At 50.6% G+C, this 20,158-nt stretch overlaps 1 protein-coding gene across 1 annotated transcript in view; it reads left to right on the forward strand.

The window, feature by feature from the left end:
- Positions 1-4: 4 nt before the first annotated feature.
- Positions 5-20,158, forward strand: part of LOC104834332 (mucosa-associated lymphoid tissue lymphoma translocation protein 1-like) — a 28,133-nt gene continuing 7,979 nt past the window's right edge. The window contains exons 1-12 of the mRNA XM_010571524.1: positions 5-91; positions 397-515; positions 847-1,000; positions 1,668-1,888; positions 3,340-3,436; positions 5,543-5,569; positions 6,388-6,591; positions 12,184-12,361; positions 16,067-16,141; positions 16,756-16,883; positions 17,146-17,277; positions 17,423-17,574. Of these exons, the coding sequence (XP_010569826.1) occupies positions 82-91; positions 397-515; positions 847-1,000; positions 1,668-1,888; positions 3,340-3,436; positions 5,543-5,569; positions 6,388-6,591; positions 12,184-12,361; positions 16,067-16,141; positions 16,756-16,883; positions 17,146-17,277; positions 17,423-17,574 (1,497 nt within the window). The 5' untranslated portion in view covers positions 5-81. The remainder of the gene's footprint in view (positions 92-396; positions 516-846; positions 1,001-1,667; positions 1,889-3,339; positions 3,437-5,542; positions 5,570-6,387; positions 6,592-12,183; positions 12,362-16,066; positions 16,142-16,755; positions 16,884-17,145; positions 17,278-17,422; positions 17,575-20,158) is intronic.

The following is a 20,158-nucleotide window of genomic DNA, read 5'->3' on the forward strand; positions in this document are numbered from 1 at the left end:
GCCCCTGCCTCCCCGGGGGGGGGCCCCGCCGGGGGCCCGGCCAGCGGCCCCTGAGGCCGGGAAGGAGCCGCCGGCGAAGCGATGCAGGAAGGTGAGCGGCTGCCGGGGGGCCAGCGGGCAGCTGGGCCTGGGCGATCCCCCCCCCCCCCTGCCCTGCGGCGCAAGAAGTGCTGCCGGCCGTGAGTTTGGGCCCCAAGGGACCACCCAAAAAAGGCCGGTGGCATCCCCTGGACACGGGAGGCCAAGCATCTCCCCATTTCCGAGTCTCCCTTCCTCCTGGGATGGGTGCCAGGGCCCCCCTCTTGCAGCTCCGGTGTGCCCAGCCACCAGCTGGGAGCCAACCCCTGGGTTTTGCCTGCTGGGTTGTTTCCACCTCCGTGTCCTGTTTCTCCACAGCCATTGTGATCACCGAGCAGCCGGTCTCCGTCTCCGTCCCTGTGGGATACTCCTTCGCCCTGCGGTGCAGAGCTGAGGGACGCACGTCGCTGCAGTACCAGTGGTTTTGTCAGCACCAGGTAACGGTGGGAGCAGAGGTGGCCCTGAGTGGGGCACCAGGCTGGGTCCCTGCCCACGGTGGCGGAGCTGGCCTTCTGCGGGCAGAGCTGGTGGGAACCAGGAGGCTAGAAGGAGAGGGAGATAGGATGCGCGTGGATGCCAAGGGCTTCGGCAGATGCTGGGGTTGGGGGCGTGCAATGGAAAAGCTCCTTCTCCTGCATCCCTGCAGCTGGAGGAGGGGAGGAAACCAGGGATTTCCGCTTTTTCTGCTCTTATAAGGGGCCTGCTGGTGCCGCCTTCTACCAGCAATGAGAGGGGACTCGCTGCCCACCACCTGTGTTTTCCCCTTAGTCTATCTGCCGCCAGATTCCTGGTGCCACCAAGCAAGACTTGCCCATCACTGCACAGCAGACTCAGCTCTACACCTGCAGAATCAATGACTTCAACAAAAATGCTGTTTTCTCCGACTGGGTGAAGGTGGAGGTCCATCAGTGTGTCGCCAGAGGTAGGAGTGTGTCTTCTAGCTTGTCTATATTTTACGCTTCGCCCACCCTTGCAACAGTGATCCTGTGCGGTTCTCAGGGCAGTGTGTCGTTCCAGCTCAAAAATTGCAATACAGAAGGATTTCTCCAGCGACACGAGTCTGCAGGTCTAAGCCAGACCTCTGCGTCCATCCTCTGGATGGTTCAGGTCCCTGTCATGGTCCCAGTAACTCCGGCTGTATGTACCTGCTCCTCCTGCTGATCACTTGCTGTAGGTTTCCCAGAGTTATACTGGGTGTTTGCTGGTTTGCCTTGGGCAGAGGGGCTGGAAGAAGCAATCTGGCTATTTCAAGGCTGAGCAAAAATAACTCTGGGTGTGGTTGACCTCAGCACATTGACTGCGTGCTTGGCAGGACAGGGCGAGCATCAGGTTTGGGAAGCTAGAGGCAGGGCTTTGGTATGTCGTTTACTGTCGCAGGTGTTGTTCTCAAGTATTCCCTGCTCCCAAAGCAGAAAGGTGCAGTAGTGATGCTGCAACTGCAGTCATCCTGTGGGACAGCATCTCTTGGTGCAGGTGGAAAAAGCTTGCTTTTCTGGCAATATGCACAGGGTCTTTTACAGGGTGAAAAAAATGACCATTGTTTTCTGTCCATGCGGAGGGAGGACCAATTCTGTGTCACTGCTTTACAGGACTGCCCCCTCAGCTCTGGGGAGGAGAACCGGTCATCGTCCTCAACCCCACCGAGCAGAGGGTGGAGGTGGGGAAGCCGCTACAGCTGCATTGTGCTGCCATGGGGGTCCCAGCCCCCAGCTACCAGTGGTACCGGAATGGGAACCTGCTGGAACATCAGAAGAAAAAAAACCTCTGGGTAACGTTGCCTTGGGATAGTTCGGAAACTTTAACTGCTGAGGTGGGTGATGGGGGAAGCTCGTTGCTGGATGGTGGGCATGGCAGAGCCTCAGAAGCCTTGCAGAGACTGCTGAAAATTGTGTTATTGTCATCCTGAACATGAGAGGTGGCAGTCCTTAAGCCCGGCTCGTATCTGCCTGTCAAGATTTGGGTATGCTTTGATCTGTGTGAGCAGGTGAATGCCAGCAGAACGCAGTCTCTCCTTGCCTGTCCTCCCTGTCTCTCCAGCCCTTGAGAAGCCTCCTTGTGCTCATCTTTCCCTGCCACGTTGCAGGGTTGTGAGAAAGCACTCCACGTATCACCCCTGTTGCTTTGATAGCTGACTGAAGGACTCTGGGTGAAGAGGCAATACGTTTTATGGGCTTCTTTCAAAACTGTGGATATTTCTCTAAGAAGTAACCGATTGATAGATGTGTCAAGGGCTCTCAGCACATCTCTCGTGCCTTTTTGCAGCAGTGGCACAAGAACAGCTATTGTATGTCTGCACAGGGGACTGTGGAGTGATGGAGCTGCATGAGTGCTGTCTGCCTTCAGGAGGGCTAGAAGGAAAAGTGGTTAGTCCCTACAGAAAAGAGTCAGGGAGACAGCAAAAAGTCTGGGTTTATTTTGGGTCACTGGCTGAATTTCAATCAGTGCTGTCTTCTTGGAGCAAGAAAGGCAGATTTCCTTCTGGGGCATTGCGTGAAGGGTAATGAAGACAAGACATCCAATCTCTTCTCAGTAGTGGTAGATGATATTACAGCAGACAGTGGCCTCAGACTGCACTTTTCACAGGGAAGTTCAGGCTGGGGATTTGGAAGGGGTTCTTCATTTGGAGATGGGTGGTGCTGCACTGGAGCCAGAAAGGCAGCGAGATCTCTGTCCTTGGAGGTTTTCAGTACTCGACTAGACAAACCTATGGCCAACCTGACCCAGTGGTGGCTTATGTTCCTCTCTTACCAGGAGCCTGGGCTGGAAAACCACAAAGGTCCTCGCCAGCCAGTACTGTTCTGATTCTTGTCCCGCATCAAGAGAGATGGATAAGAGTAGAAAACTTGCCAGAAGAGAGCAATGGGCATGATCAGAAATCTAGAAAATGTCACCTAAGAGGAAAAACAGGCAACCTTCTGATGCTGGCCAGGCAGCATTCTCCCAGTGTGGCTCTTAAGGCAGAGTATGCCTATGACAGAGGGTTTCAGGGCTGCTGGAGAAAGAAGGGAAGGCATTTGGGCAGAGGATTCTTGCGCTCTAGAAGCTGGGGTCATCAGCAGACTTTAGCACATGGTCTTACTGAGCTTCTTAGAAAGACAAAAGTCATGGGAAATCTTGGCTTTGTGAGGCAAGCAATGAGGACTCAGCAAACAGCAAGAAAAAAGACTTTTTATTCCAGGAACACGGTGCCTTTGGCAGATACTGGCAGGGGATTGCACACTTTCACCATAAATAATGTGATTTAACTTTTGATCTGTCTAGATCACCCATGCAAAGATCAGTGACTCCGGCACATACCTCTGCTGTGCCTCCAATAGCCATGGAGAGCACTGGACCAACGCCGTGGATATTCACGTAGGTGAGCAGAGCCAACCCACGTCTGCTTTGCTGCAGATCACCTTCTAGCATGAAATCTAATTAGAGGGCATAAATGAATTTAGTTCTGTTGCCTGGAAGTGCCGAGTTGGTGAGCAAGGAGCCCAATGCTGGTGTGTTACCCTGCGGCTCAATCGGTGCAGGGGAAGCTGGGCTCTGGGGCACGGGATTAGGAGAAGTAGGATGTGTGGCTCTGATACTTGCACCTTCCCCTGGCTTGGACGGATCTTGCACACTTTTATTAACAAAAAGAAAGGCCACCAGTTTTAAATATTGCTTCTGCAGGGAGCCAAAGGTAAGAGACTTCAGCGTAGAGAAGTAGCATGGGGCTCTGCAGGGCAGCTGGAGTGTCCTGGCAGTCCTGTGGCGGCTGTCACGGGAACAGCCTGCAGACCGCAATTTCACACCCCGGATATACTGGATATGATGATCTCAACAGAGCTCAGCAAGCCCTGCTGAGCGGCGGGCACAGGCGTCCGTCAGACTGTGATAAATAGGATTCCTTGATAACGGGGTTCAGAGGTAGCGAGGGAAGCAGTGTCTGTAAAAGAAAAAAAGCCAAAACCCAGTGATCCGCTATATTGCGGTGTGGGATGTTGCTGGGTTCTGCAGTCTGTCAGAAACCTGCCACCTTAGGGCAGGTTGAGTGTTCTCAGGTGCTTGCTGTGGTTTTCTTGCCTTGCCAAAGTGCTGGTTTAATAGCTCCTCAGCCAAATCGCAGCAAGCTCCCATGCTAAGACTCATTTACAGCCTTGCTGAGATGAAGTGATGCACTCAGATGCATATTGCTGGAGAGAGTGTTTATTTTGGGAAGGTTCAGGTCCCTTGGGCTGGCAGCCGAGGCCTGATGCTGTGTGAGCTGACAGATCCCGGGGAGAAGATGGGTCCCTAGAGCCTCGGGCATGCTCCACCTTCAGTGTGATGGCCACTTTGGCTTTCTGCCTTTGCCCTGCTGTGGAAGAAGAGTAGCACGGGCTAGCTTTGCTGGCTCTTTACTCCATCTAGAGATTTTTCTATGCCATAAGCTTCTCATCTCACCTTCTAGGCTAGCTTTAAAATTGCTCCAGAGTGCAGATTGGTCCTGTATAGCCAGAGAGTGCTCTCCCTGCCTCCTTGCAGCTGGCAAAACAGCATCCAGGGGGGGACAGGCAGTGAGAAGGGGGCACCGGATCGGGTTGGGTTCAAAATGTTACAGCTGAGTAGCTTTAACATGCAACAGGCGGCTCTGTCACAGGCAAAAAAGGATGAATGGGCTTGTTCTGATGGCTTTCCAGGCATCCCTGGTGCATGAGCAACACTGGTTCAGGTGCTCAAGGTCTTCCAGACCCATGAGATTTATGCAATTAAAAATATGCTCTTAATTTCTTTTTTTAGAGCCGGTAGGGTGTTAGGGCTTTCTCCTGGGCTGGACTTTTTTTTATTTTTAATTTAAATAGGAAAAGCTGGAGCTATTAGGGTAGTGATGATTTTAAGAGGCTGGGAGCGCTCGGGAAGGAGAGCTTGGGGAGCTCGCAAAAGTGAGTCACATTTGGGGTGCTAAAAGGCGTGGAAAGGCAAAGCAGGGTGGTGGGAATATTACCGCAATCAAAAGCAAACAAGAGGCTTCCGCTGCACTGACGACTCATGGGAAGAAGCTTTCTGTTTTGAAGCTTATGTCAACCTTGAGTTGTGTTTTCTTTGGTTCCGCTGCAGCAAGGGAGTGGGCAAGTCACCTCGGGAAGCGCGGCAGCCCAGGCAGGGCTGGTATGAGTAGCGCAGACCTGCTGATGGGTGCGAGCTCCTCCACGCTGGCGCTTCTTCCCCTGGCCTGCCCCTTCTCCAAGCTTTGCTTCCCAGCTGCTCAGGATTTCATAAGTCAGGCAGGCTTTCATAAATCCTCCTAAAATCACCAGACCATGGTCTTTAAGGTTAGCAGTCAGGCGGTGAAGAACTTGCCTGAGGAGTGTTGCTTGTGCCAATGCTCTGCGGTGTTTGACCCGGCTTTGCATTGCTGGGGGATGTTAGACCTGGTTTCAGACCTGCGATGGGAGCTGGCACTGGAGCGCTGGGTGCTGGGCACAGACTTATCATTTCCCTCTTTCTTTTCCAGGTACAAGTCGCTCTGAAAAGTATTTTGGTGAGTACTGTCATCTCTTCTTCTTGAGCAATTACTCCCTTAATTAAAAGCCAAGCTCCAGGGTAGATGGGAGGACAGTGCATAGGAGTGCTTTTCCTGCAGAGACCGCTTCAAGCCTTTATGCCCATATTGTCACAGGCTCTGGGCTTTTGGGATCAGAGCTGCAAGGCACAGAATGAGTCCCATCCCCTGCCAAGCCCTGATCAGTCTCAGCAAGTGGAGTAAGATTACTCCTAATGAGTAACACAGTCTTGACCTCTGTGCCCACCAAATGAGTTTAAAAGTGTTGTTCACATGACACCTTTTCCCTTCCTTGAAATACCTCCTCGAAGCAGGGCAAAGTTCCTTGCTCCCACCTCTGCTGAGTGCCATAAATCTGGTTTTCCTACAGTGGAAGGTGGGCATAAAATGAAAGCAGGAGTCCGATGTTTCTCTCCTTCAGCCCTCTTGGGGAAAGGACCTCTTAGCCTGGCTCAGTGCATCCTCCTCCCAGGCACCGCTGGCACGCAAGACCTGTGATCATGGTAGGGCAGGTGCTGAATAACCTCAGTAGCACAGATCCTTCTGCACTTCTGGGATTTTGGCTGCCAGGTGAAAACTTTTGAAGTCTTTCTTTCAAAATGATGGTTTGTATATTTTGTCAGTGTTCAGAAATCCAAGGGCTTTCTGGAGGGCACTCCGGGCTTGTAGCAGTGTAGGGTCTGTCCTTCCTGCCTAGATGTAGGAAAAGATTTCCCGTATCCTCACTCCAACAGAAGGAGGTGAGACCTTGCCTCCTGCTGAGCATTTACAGCTTTGTCACTTGGTGTTTCTTTTAGCTACAGGCAAGATAGCACTTTTAGTGGGCAACAACCGCTACCAGCATCACCCCAACCTCATGGCTCCCATCACGGACGTGTTTGAGCTGAGTCGTCTTCTGGAGCAGCTGGGCTTCCAGGTTGTCTCCCTTCTGGATCTGAACAAGGCTGAGATGGTGACAGCGGTCAGTCGGTTCCTGCAGCTCCTGGGGAAGGGAGTCTATGGTAAGGCAAAGCCAGCCCAGCTACCTGCCAGTGCTGAGCAGGCAGCAGCCGACGTGCAGGTAGCAGCGGTTGATGCCAGGGAGGAGCAGGCATTTGGCAATTTTCTGAACAGCTGTTGAATTAAAAGAGAAGAAACTGAACTTTGCTTTGGAGGGGACAAGGGAGACTTGCAGTACGGTCTGCAGTGGTGCCAGGCTTGGCAGAATTCCCTAGATAAATGCCGTTCAGTTTTGGCCAGGTTACAGGCAGGCAAAGTAGGTGTTTGTCCATCACGTGGCTCACCTCCAACTCCAACAACATGGTCTCATGCTGAGGTTTTGGGGAGCCAGCACTTCTGATGGCAAATGGGAAAATGGGAGAAGGTGTTTTGATTTTGCCTTAGATGACAGAATTGAGGAGATTGACTGTTGATTGCCCCCACCACTCTCCTTTGTGAGGAGGGGAGCTCCTTCTGAGCTGTGACGGCTACAGCTGGCCATGATGTCCTTGTTTCTCTTTCCTGATGGTCTAATTTGGGCCTCTGACAGTCTTTTTGCAGAAAGCATTCCCACGCGCAGATGGCTTTGAGGTTGGGCTTTGAGCTTATTGCACACTGTTCTCAGCAGGAAGCATTCCTCAAACACAAAACCAACCAGCAGATCTTGTGGGTCTTAAAGCAGGTGTTCAGACTTGCTGGTGAAAGTAGCTTCTTTGGGGTTTCTGAGATTCTCTCAGCCCAACAGATACCCTGAAAACACCTTGCTGATGTTTTTTTTGCTTCCAAACCTCAGCATGAGGCTTATCTTCACTGCCCTCCCAGCTGCATGGCGTACCAGGGCACTCAGACAGTGAAAATCAGCGTAAGCCAATTCCAGCCCAGCACTCAGCATGAGGTTTGGAGTTTGTGCAATGGATAGGGACATGGCCACAAGTGAAATGCTGCAAAGCCACCTCATTCCAGGAAGCACTGCCTCACTTGGGGAGGCTGAGCTGGCAGGGGAGGGCAGTACATGGTTGTCGCCACTCCGGCCAAGCACGTCATCTGATGACAGCATATTCCTATGACTTCACTTGCAGCTTCCTTTTGTGGTTGCTCTCTGAAATCCCCTTGCATCTCAGGCTTTACCTCCTTTCCCAGGCCAGAGTCATCCCTGGGGGCTGCTATGCTTTTCCCACAGTGCTGCCATTTCTACCCTCTATCTGTGGTGTGTGAGGACCAAATGGCATTTTATCCATGGCACATCCCTTGTTTTTGTAAGCATTGGAGAGAAAAAAGATTTGAAAATGGCAAACCTTTAATGCTATCATGCCTTATTTAAACTTCTAGTGCTTTTCTGCATTCATGGCTGCTGATCCTTCCTGGCAAAATTGATTTTGTGCACTGGCAGGGAAAACATTAACAGCTGAGTTACTGAACCTTGATAAGCTTCAAGTGTTTGCTAGGCATAGCCTGCTCCGGATGGTGGTTTTCTTTACAGCTTTCTAAGCTGAGTGGTTTACTATTATTTGGAGGCAGTGAACCCCAGCACAGGCTGGTCCCAGCAGCATGATTGAGTTCAGGACTCTTGCCATAATTGGTGGCATCCAGACTTAATGGTGGGGCGTTGGGTCAGTCTGCCTGCTGATTGCCCCATCTGAAGTGTGGTGCCTCTCGGTGTGATCTATCTTCCAGCATTTCTTCAACTGTTTTCCTTACATAGAATTAAAAGAACCAGGTGGAGTATAAATCATTGAAATTAACTTGTCTTGTTAGTAAAAACGCATTTAGAAGAAGCTAACAACTCCTCCTAAACCTTATGTATCAATTTTTCAAGGCACTCGCTCCAGGATAAACATCTCAAACTGACTGAGAGGTTTAAGATTCACTTAAGTCATATGCATGGGAAGATAGTGGTGAGACAGCAGCTCCAGGAACAACATAGGCAGCCTGTTAAAACCACAAAGACTCCAGGGGTGCCTGTGATAGCCAGTCCTGTACATCCATGTGTGTGTGTCAGACATGCACCTGCACAGAGGCATCCTGGTGCTTCTACCTGGTTTTTCTTGCTCAAGGAACCTGGAGATGCCATCTCCTGCATAGCAACCACCACAGCTGAAGTCAAGAGAGCTTTGTGTGGACATACAGAGCGAAGCAAGGAGCTAGGAGGAGAGGGCTGACTGGTGAAAGACTATCACTGGGCTGAAGTGAGAGGCTGTGGTCTAACACAGACCCACCTGTCAGCAAGCCCGAGAAGTGAGGCTGGCTGTCTTCTGAAGTTTAACTCCAGCAGCAGAGATGCTGGGGCATTCATGCATCTTTCTGCTGGTGCAGATCAAAAGAGAGGACGTAGCCATGTGGGTTAGTGTTTGAGCACGGTGTTTGTTGTTGCTTCTAGAGTTTTATTTAGCTTCAGGATGCTGATAAGAGCTGAAGAAGATGTGCCTGACCTCCCTAACCCTCTTTCTTATCGCAGGACTCTCTGGATGGCTGGCCCTCCCTTGCGTGTTCTTACTGACCTGTCTGTGATTTACACTCCTACAGGGTTTGGTGGGAAGGGACTTTGGAGTCATCAACATGAGGTCAGGGTTGGCTGTGGCTCTCCTTATCAGGTCTTGAGGACTTCCAGGCATGGAGTCACTGACTTATCCACCTGCCTGTCCCAAGCTGCACCACTCTCCAGGGAAGTCTTTCCTCCTGTCGAACATGACCCTCCATGGATTGGTGTTTGTTGCCCCATGTTGTATGGTCCATGCCAACAAGGAGAGTTGGGCTTTGTTGTCTCTGTAACTGCCCCTCCAGGAACTGTAGGCTGTTATTAGACCTTCCTCCACCTCCACGTCTCCAGACCATCCCAGCCCAGCTCCTTCCCCCTCTCCTCCCAGGCCCTGGGCCCCAACATATTGGTAGCCTCTGCTGGCCTTTTTCGAGCTTCTTCACCTTCCTTCTGAACTGAGGTCCCTAAAACTGGACACAGGATCTAAGTGGGGTCTACTCAGGTCCAAGGAGAGTGGTGACAGCTCTCCTGGTGATCCTGCATCTCCTAGTGTAGCTCTGCCACCAGTCAATTCTGGCTCATCTTCAGCATGGTGTCCTGCTGTGACCCTAGGCCCTTATCTCCAGGCTTACTGCTCAACCAGTACTCAGCCCCAGCCAAAATGCTGCCTGGGTTTATCTGCCCCAGTGCAGGACTTTGTCCTTCTTATTATTGAACCTTCTCTGAGATTTCTCAAGCCCAGAGCAAAAACTGGCTTTGTTTTCGGGCACAGAAACATTGTATGGCTGCACATTCAAGGTGATCCAAAGGCTTCTCTAATTCACCATATGGAGGTGGTGGCTCATCTGGCTGCTTTTCCTCCAGATCTCCTCTTAGAAAAGCTGCAGAGAATTTTTGAAGGCCCCAAACATCACTTGAGTGGTCTAATTATGCAACCCTCAGGCGAATGAGGAATCTCCCCGGATGTTATTTCAAGCATCCTAAAAAGTCCCGAGTCAAAAAAATAATGTCATAAGTGCAACGAGAGCAGAAAGTTGCGACTGAAATACTAGGAATATGCCGTCATGCCTTAATTAAGACACATACTGACATTTCCTCTATTATAAGCAGTGCCTGGAGCTTCCCCTTTTTAATTTGGTACTCGGAAGCTTGTCTCTGATTTGCAGTTTTGACTCACAAGATGTGGGAAGAGCATTGAAATGTTAGATCAGAATAAAAAAACCCTTTGCTTCTCTAGGCAAATTGTTGACTTTCCTGTTCAGGAGGAGAGATTAAGTCCAGGAGAGGTTTGCAAAGTTGCTCAGCTGACGTGAAACTCATGTCTTTTTTGATTTGAACGTGAGTCTTTGTGATTTATATAGCGTGGGGAGGACTTGGCGGTGCATTCAGGGTGCACAAAAAGACCTCATAAGTTAGAAGATTTAATGATTGAATCATTCTTTGTGGGCTTTTGTGTAATATTTCAGTTTTTTCCAAGTGTCAGTGATGCTGCCTGGTAACAGATGTCATCACCTCCCTTTCACGTACAGGAGGAGAGGCAGAGGGATGAAAGCCATCAGTGCTCAATGACTTGAGGGGCCAAACCTGAAGTGTCTGCATCTGATTTTTCCAGGCAGCTTCCTGTTTTATACTCTTTTATAGTCTCAGGAGGGTTTTGTGGCTTTGATTTGCAAGTTATGAAAGTTTAAAACTTCTGCAAATCAGAGCTCACTGTCTTTGGCTGGTGATCCACAAAAAGAGGAACCCAAACCTTGTGGACACCTGTTAAAACAGCCATTTGAGTAACTTTCCATCATCCCCTGAGAATGGAAACCAAAGGTGACTTGAAGCCTTTTTTACTAGGAGATCATGCTTTCCATCCTCCATACGATGAGATCATGCTTTCAGTCCTTCAGCTCCCGCCCCATTCACTGCATCCCTTGCAGCATCAGAGATCAAAGCAAGCGTCCTGCGAACTACAGGGCCAGAAACAGTAGAGGGAAAATAGACGAGAGGTTATTCGATGAAGTGTGGGCTTTGGCAGCAAATCTGACTGAAGAATTTCTCCTGCTTTTGCGTCTTAGCCACTTGTTCCCATTTCTGACCTCTTGTGCTTCACTGTCCCTCAGTTGCGGTAGTGCAACTGTTTGCGTCACCTTGCAGAGCTATTTTTAACCCATTTCAGTTCCCTGAGTTGGCTTTCACCAGCATCCCCCAAGCAATTGCATCACTGCTGGGAAGGGGTAGCCAGCCACCGTGCAGTTTCATTTCAGGAGGCTACAGCCCACATGGGGATCCGTGTGCAGAATGAAAGCCCTTTGTTGAACACAGGGGTCAAAGAGAAGCATCGGCTTGGGCCATGCCAAGCTCCTCAGCACTGGCTTTCCAAGCTGGATATCCCCATGTTGCCATCTCTTGTGAAAGCAGAAACCTTTAATAAGTTTTTTCATGTGCTTAGGAGTAAAACTAAAAACCAAAATTCTTGTTGGGTATTGGACTTCCCACCAACACCTGGATGAGTCTGACTCCTCTCCCGCCTTATGAGGCGGGTATCTGGTCTGAGGTTGTTGAAGCATGTGGTCCACATGTTCTGGACATCTGGAGAACTCATCTCTCTCTGTCTCTATCTCATTTTTCACCAGCTTATAGATGTTTAAATACAGGCAGACCTTTAAAATCTGGAGAGTGTTTCCCATCACCTAATCCATTGCTAGTCTCTCCTCCAGAAATAGTAAGCTGAGGAGCTTCTCATTTAAAAGGCTGTTATTGTATTTTTCATCATGGTAAAATACTTTGTCTGTTGTCATATTCTTGCAAAGAGCTGATGATTAACCAAAACTTTGTGCAAAAGTCGTATTCAGCCTGGCAGATGCTGACCTTGGGTGTTGTAGCACAGATGGTTACAGAACCGTGTAAACCCAGCGACTTTGGGATCTCCTGACAAACAGTTCAGGGCTGCTTCCAACTCTGCTGAAGGGAATGGACTGGAAAAAAGTCAAAATTGTGAGGTCAACATAGCTCCAGTTTCATAGGTGCTACTGGTCTAGGTCTGCCCTGCACCAGTATCCCTTCAGGACAGGAGGTGGGACATGGCCATGGTAGCTGGTTACAGACCTGCAGGTTCGCATCGTGACTCATCCTCTTCTCTCTTGGTTCTCAGCTATATTCTACTACGCTGGGCACGGGTACGAACATTCAGGGAGGAACTACATGGTCCCTGTTGATGCTCCACAACCCTACGCCCCTGAGAACTGCATCAGTGTGCAAAGGATCCTCCAGAAGATGCAGCAGCAGCAGACGGCCCTGAACCTCATCCTGCTGGACACCTGCAGGAAATGGTAGGGTGCGCTGTCCCCTTCCTTGCCCGGGATGGGCAGAGCATGATGTTTCAAGGGGTCGGGGGAAACAGCTGCCAGCCTCAGCCCCTGCTTCAGCAGTGAGCTTCTACACAACCACATGGGGTGTTTCCATGGATTGCTGGGGCCACATCCCCTGTTGTGCTGCTGAGCCCAGGCCTCTGTCAAAGTTTATCGGCCTGTTTCATAAAATCAGCAAGACTGTCAGGTCTTGCAGGATGTCCTGAGAAGACCAGTCAGTCACGTATTTGGTGCAGAGAGCATCAGGTGCCGCCTGAGATCTGCTGGAGAGAAGGGGCTGGAGACCCTCCCTTGATTTTTTCAGGGTGAAGAAGCCTGGCAAATACAGGCAAGTCGCCTAAAGGCTGTGGAGGGATGGCTCTGCCCTGGCATAAATTGTTGGCTGAAACTCAGCATAGGGTTTGTCTTTTTGTGTTTCAACCTGCTGCGCTGAACCACCCAACCTGGCAGGCCGTAGCAGCATCTTGCTGACCTCAGACTTTCACGATATGTGTTGCCCACATGCTCAGGCTGGGACTGTTTAGCTCACCGCTCTTCTGGCTGTGTTTTTGTTAACATCTCAGTCAGAAGAGTGCAACACAATGGGGAAAATATTTTAAGCTGTGCTACTTGGTTTTTACTGGCCTTAAATGCTTCTGAAGTGGTCATGTCTTGAAGTGGGACCCAGGCTGCTGCTGAGGTCAGAGATCAGTTCTTTCCCTCTGTCTGTGGAAAGCCCATCATCCTCTCTTGGCCTGCAGATCTCTATCCTGCAGCTCGTGGGCTGCAGAAAATTACTACTTGCCCATTTTCAGCAGAGGTACATAGACTATTCCAGTAGAAGCTGTCCTTAGTTCATTTATTTCAGTCTCCTGAGGCAGATTTACAGGTCAGAAAAGACCTGGATGGTAAATGCAGGAAAGTCTCCCTCTTCTTTCTGTGGTTCATGCACTAAGAACCAGAAAGACGACAGGGATTTTTGTACTGCTGCCCTGAAAGAGCTGCCAGCCCCTGGAAAGATGTTAAATCTTTGATACCTTTTAGCTGCAGAGGTGGGAACACTCACTTTGAATAGCTTGCAAGCTGGCTGCACTGCAACTTACCCTACTGCCACAGCTCTGAGTTGCCAGCATTGCTGGAGCTTGATGTCCCTTGATACCTGCCCTGAATGCCCTGTAGTGAAGCATCCCCTTTCTCCCTTCTTGCTCACCATTGCTGCTGAGAGCAGAGCGTGTTGCTTCCCTGCACTGTCAAATGCTCCCCCAGCACACGTGGCAGCACCTTGCTGCTCTCTCCAGCATGATACCAGGCAGGGGACGGCTTGCAGCTGAGCAGGAGCACCTGGCTGTCATGGATGCACTGGTGGAGCTGGGCTAGTATGCCTCTGGGCTGCTGGTAGCCCATCTGAGGGCAGAGTGTGATGGGGAGGTAGCATGGCGACTTGGAGGCTCCACAGGGATCGCTAATGCAAATGGTGACAATCTATGAAATAGCTTTTGAGCTGATGTCTCCTTTCTTGGTGTTGCCAGCAGTTTCTGTGCTCAGTGGAGTCTTAACGGTGCTTTGGGAAAAAGATGCAGTGTGAGATCTTCTGTGATGTTTAGGCATGGTTGTGCAGCTGTTTTTGTCTCTCCTCCCCCAAACCTCACACTTCTTTCCTCCCCTTTCCCACAGCAACCACAGCACTTAGTGCAGTAGGTGTTATCCCCAGGCTCGTGAGGGATTGCTGTAGAAGCTCTCTCCTGAGCTAATTTTTCTTGAGAAGTCATCATTTCAGCTCAGCAAAGTGTCTGGATTTCATATTTGTGTGTGTTTACACTGCTCTGTAAAACAAGGCTCCTGGGGCCCCCTTTTGCAATGTCCTTTTGGTTGGACTGATGCTGCAAGTCTGTCGACAGTTTGCTCAGCTGTACATGAATCGGGAGGAGCTGTGTCTGTGCTAAGAGGGATCTCACCCAGAGTATCTCTTCACCCCATATGTTGGCATCAGAAATGCCAAGGCAATGAGAAACACATCCCCCTTTGCCAAGTGGTAGCAGATGTTCAGCTTCAGCAGAGGAGGAACCAGGAACACAGAGCCTGTGTGTAGCCTCATACCTTTATATGCTGATTTTGGGTGGATGTGATTGCCTCTTCCAGGAATTCCCTGATTTATGAGGGTTTCTAGCATGTGCCACTCAGGACAGAAGGAGGACACCATCTCCTATCTGGGATGCAGATCAGAAACAGATTGCATGAGATGTGCTGTGTAACTGAGACTTTTTTTGGGTCTGGAGCAGGAGGGAGCGCTGCCACCTTCTCCGCTGTCAGGCTTCTCCCTGTGTTTGGTCACGGTCTGGAAATGCCGCTGCTGAAGTTTGTCTTCTGCTGGGGCAGGGGATCACAGCCAGCGTTTCCACTGCAGGCACTAGCTGGCCTTGCCGGAGCTGTGGATGCCTGCTGGTGCCATCACAAAAGGTTTGCATCAACTTGTGTCTGTGCAGCATTGGGTAGATGTCCCCAGCATGGGGACAACAGGACCATGGTTTATTTTGGGATCCCATGTCTCATTTCTCCTTGGACCTGGAATCCCAGATTTCCGCATTCATTTAGGAGCAGCTGAGGAGCAGGTAAATCTCTCTGCTCAGTGTTCATATTTAGAAGCATATCTCTTTCTCCACATTTTCTCTTCTGATCATCTTTAGAAAACTTACACAGGCCAGATGAATACTGCCATTAAACATCTCCAGACTGCACCACCAGCAGTAGGTAACATGTTGGCTGCTGGAAATACAACCATCCCTTCTGTTCTTAGCGTGCCAACTTCAGCCTCAGGAAACTGTGCTGGAATTGATTAACACAGAATAACACTGCCTCTGTTCGTAGCTCTTACCCCTGTGTGATAGGGAACAGCTCCAAGTCACTGGTGTAAACTGGAGACTGCTTGTCCCCATGCTGTTCAGTCTGGCTGCAGTCAGATGGGCAAGGCTTGGCTATTAAGTGCAGCCATGATATCTTTTTTGGTGGAAGCTCGGACTGTCACTGCAGATTTACCTGATTTTGGGAATAACAGGGTCTGTGCTCATTGAGCTGCATCTAGACCAAGGTGCTGGGACCAGTCTTGGGCTTCGAGACCTGGGTGCATGTCCTGATCCCACCTCTCAGTGAGATCTGGAGATGTATTAGCCATAGTGTGCTTTGGTTTCCTGGGGCAGATGGAGTGTGCATGGTCTGGAAGGGACCTGTGGGGTACCTCAGACCCCCAGGACAGGCAGCTGATCTGTAGCCATGCTATGTGCACACCTCTAACTTCTTTAGGGACAGTCGTCCCTTGGGCCACAGTGAACCCGTATATTCTCTGCACTGTGCTGCTGCCTGGATTTGTTAAAAACCAGCCTCAGAAGGGAGGAGGCATGGTTGCGCCCACAGCTCCAGGCTTGCTTGCAGGGCAGGGAGCAGCTCACCAGTGCAGATAGGTCAAAGCTGGCCCTATCTACTAATTTCCCTGTGGTTCGTGTTCTTCATAGGACTCCTACCTTTAGCCTCTGTTGCTGCCCAAGTAATATGGGTGGTTATATTTGACGTGAGGGTTGATCTTATTGCCATCCATAGGAGATGGACTTGGTGGAGCACATGGGCTTTGTCCCTTCCAGGCACGTGCTGATGGATGTCCTCAACACTGACTTGTGCCTTCATCTCCTCTTCCAGGTACAACCCGGAGTGTGCCCTCTCCCAGGTACAGCCACTGGAGCCCTGGGGCAATACCGTTTATGGCTACGCCACGTAAGTGCACTTTGCTATCCCCACACCATGACGCAGGACCAAATGCTGGCACAGCGATGTCTCCTCGCATCCCTTTATGCATGGTGGCTTTAGAGGCTTGAGAGGGCTTTCCTCATGTTTCCTCTGGCTCTCAGCCTCCATCTCTACTGTTTGCTGTTCAGGCACTTCTTTCCTTCCTCCTAACATCACTAGTGGCAGCCTGTGCATCAGTTACAGGTTATGCTTGAAGGTGGCATCAGTTCCTGTCATCTGTCCTTCCAGGCCTGAGCCTGATTCCCAAGGTGCCTGTGCTATGAGCAGGTCACCTGAAGCCTCCTGAGATGATGAATGTTGCTTACTGCTCCAGTGCCAGTTCCACTGGCTTTTCAACTGCTGTCACCCACCTAGGCTGGCAAAAGAGGCTGTGCTCTCCTCTCCCATTCCCCTCCACTGCTTTTTCCCATCCTGTGCCCTTCCCAACCCCTCCTGGGCCAAAACCAAGCACTTAGTGTCATTGCTTGAGGACCTAACTTGGACTCAGCCAACAGAGCCTAGATGGGGTCGGCAAGCCCTGACTCACCCCCAGGGCTTCATGCCCTTTGCAGAAAGTTAAAGATGAGTCCTTACTCTTGCAGGAGCGAAGATGCAGAAGCCTATGAGTTGCAGGACGGGGAGTTCAGCTCTGGGATCTTCATGAAGTACCTGAAGAAACATATTCTGCAAGAGAAGAAGGTTACACACATGCTGGAGGATGTGTTAGAAGGTAAGGGATGAGGTAGAAACCACTTGCTTCAGTAGCAGGGGTGAGAAGAGATAGCAGCAGAAACCAAGTGGTTCCATGCTACCCCATCCCAGCCAGCCAGCCAGCCAGCCAGCCATCCCTAAAAACCAAATCACAGGCTGTGCCCCATGTGAGCTTTTAGTAACCTGGCAGCAGTATGGAGATGTTCACGTAGGGTCTGGAAGGCAGGGAAATAAATAAGGAACCTGGAGTGACCCTTGTGCCTCCAAACTCTCTCCCCCAGACATCGGCCGCGATCCCTTGGTCACTGGGAAGCAGGTGATGGAGATCAAACATACTCTGAAGGAAGCCCGGTCCCTGACAGACCCAATCTGTCCCTTGGGAGCAGCTGCCGAGCACTGGGGACGTGGCTATGGTAAGCCATGCAGGGCGTGAGGAGGGCTACCAGTTGGGGGGGAGGAGAGGGCTGGGGGTCCCCACATGCCTCAGGGACACTGGTCTGCAAGAAGGTGTCAGCAGGACCCTCCAAGGAGCTGACGCCTCTTGGCTTTCCCTTCCAGAGCCTCTGAGCAAAATGGTGACCTTCCCCTGCGGGGCACAGGTGGAGCTCCGCTTCCACCGGCTCTTCTCCAATGTGATGTATGTGTCCGCCAAGCTGCAGCCCCCCCCGGCCCACATCACTGATGCCCGCCTCCTGCTCTGCCAGTCCACCGTGAGTCCTCTGGCTGGTCCCCTTCCCCTGAATTCCTGCTGGGCTCCTTTCCCCAGGGCAGAGTTGGGAGGGTGGTTGGGGTGAGCCCAAGGGGTCCTGAGGGCTAGGAAAGGCTGAACCCATGTGGAGAAGGATCCCCTCCTCTGCAATCCTCTCTGCAAACACCTCTTTGAGTGCTCCTTCCATGCATCAGTGCCCTGCAGACTGTCTGCCTTGCTCCTAATGTATTGCAAAAAGGATTTGATGCCAGTTTTAATGCCTTTAACCAGTTGCCCCTCAGACTGATTTCTGGCCTGCCTGATTAAATTATTGCATCTAATCTGATTGAGGTGAAGAGCCTTTCTGTTTTCCGTGTTTGGAAGCAGATCTGGCTTTTTGAATCATGCCTTCTTAGCCCACTGTGCTAATATGTCTTAATGCAACTATATAGTTCTTCCCTGTTAAGCCGTACCAGCTTCCTTGTACCCTTTCTCACACCTTTCCTAACAGACCACGTGCCCAGCATGGTCTTTTCTGGTGGTCTCCATGCCACCTCTAAGGATTTAATTTGCTGCTCCTTTTTGCTAACCATCTTCCTCATTTTCTGTAGTCTTTTTGCTGAAGCATAGCGTGACTGTGGTGGATTTTTCAGCCCTTGTTGCTCATGGAGGGTCGCTGCCCCTAAGTACGTTGTGGTCACTGATGCAGCACGGTGCGTCCAGTGAGAGGTTTGGAGTCTGATCCTGCCCATTACCAAGCCGGAACATCGTTTCCCCTCGTGAGCTCCCTAAGCACGCGTGAAAATTGTGTGTGTGTGTGTGTCTGCATGTGTTTGTGTGCATCCACCCAACATCAGCGATTGTAGGGAAAGGGAGACTCAGCTTCTTGCTCCTGTGTCTGGAGCTGTCTCAAGAGAGATTGGGGAGGCCAAAAAGGGACCCCAGTATAGACAGGGTAGTGGGATCCCCATCCCTATCCTGCTGCACGGCAGTGCTAGCTCACACTGACCTCCAGTGGTGTCTGCTGACATGGCAGCACATCCACCAGATTGCAATTCATCTGCCCCCCCCCCGCCGTTAGACATCCACAGCGAAGCCACCCACTCTCTCCTGTGGGACCACAGAGAGATGCATGGGTGTCTGCAGGAAGGCACCTGGCTCCTTTCAGGATGTGGCCAAGCTGGCTGCATCCTCACTGTGCCAGTCCTCCTCAGGGATGCTGAGGGGAGCTGGGGGACCATCTGAGCCACTCTTGCATTGCTGAGATGCAGGAGCTGGAGGCTGAAGTCCAACAAAAACAGAATCGATATGGGGTGCATTTTGTAAGCCCTGGGGAATGAACCCAGGGAGCTGTTTGGTTGAGGAAATGGTAGTTTTCCCACATTCTACTTATCAAACTGACTTAAGCAAAGAGCCTGGGCTTGCTGTAGGGCTTGCCAGAGATAATTATGATGGGATTTTCTAGCATTGATCCATTTTATTTAGTTGTCCAGTGGTAGTGTTCTCTCCCATCCTGTGTCTTGACAGGCTTGCATTTTTACTTGACAAGCACTGTCTTCAGAGAGAGAATCTGCTCTAGGACATATGTAGAAAAGAATGATGCTGAGAGCTAAGACATTCCCATTTTTTTGCTCTGTACTGTTTAAATGCTGACTTTTTTTAAACTTTTATGTTGGATCTCCTTGTTTTCAAGCCACTGGATCTGGAGCTGTTTGACCTAATGGGCTCTGCAGTCACCCTTTCCCCAATTTATTTAGAATATCTGAAACTCTGAGCCAGCCAAAACTTTGGCCTTGCCTATCCTGGGCATCATCTTCATTAAAAATGCATTCCACCCTGGGGAAATATTTATAAATAATAATGAATTGGCGAAAAAAAATTAATTTAGAAAATGCTTTTCTCCATTTCCTGACTTCTACACAGTCAGAAATGATAAAGGAGACTAATGGAAGGAACTACTTGCCTGCATGCGCTGTAATTAGATTGTGGAAGTCATTGGCACAGGAGGCTATCGAGGCTGGGAATTTAGCAGAGTGCAGATACTTGTGGGTAAGGAGTTGCTGTTACCCGAGGGGCTTTGAATCTCACGTGTTGGGGCTTCAGTTGATCCCTCGAGATTAGATCGCTTCTTGCCCAGGTGAATGTCTTGAAGGTCACTAGGCTGGAGAGCTGTGTTCCTGTGGGCATGGCCATGGAGAGATGAGCGGTCCAGGAGAGCTGGTGGATTTTCAAGGATCCTGATGAACAGGGACTCAACCAAAGGTGGAAGGAGGCCTTCATGGACATGCAGGGGGCTCCTAACTGAGCTCACACATGAAAAGGAGGTTTGCAAGAGGTGGAAGCAAGGGCAGGTGACGTAGGAGGGCTATAGAGACATGGTTCAAGCATGTAGGCATGGGGTTAGCAAAGCCAAAGCCCATCTGGAACTGAATCTGGTGGCAACAAAAAGGGCTTCTACAAGTATATCAGCAACAAAGGGAAAGCAGGAGGAAATACGGGCCCACTGCTAAATGGGGCAGGGTGCCTAGTGACACAGGGCATAGAAAAGGCTGAGGTACTTGATGCCTTCTTCACCTCGGTCTTTACTGGTCAGACCAGCCTTCAGG

Source organism: Haliaeetus leucocephalus, unplaced genomic scaffold (genome assembly GCF_000737465.1).
Source record: "Haliaeetus leucocephalus isolate CR32 unplaced genomic scaffold, Haliaeetus_leucocephalus-4.0 Scaffold339, whole genome shotgun sequence".
In the NCBI taxonomy this organism is placed as follows: Eukaryota; Metazoa; Chordata; class Aves; order Accipitriformes; family Accipitridae; genus Haliaeetus; species Haliaeetus leucocephalus.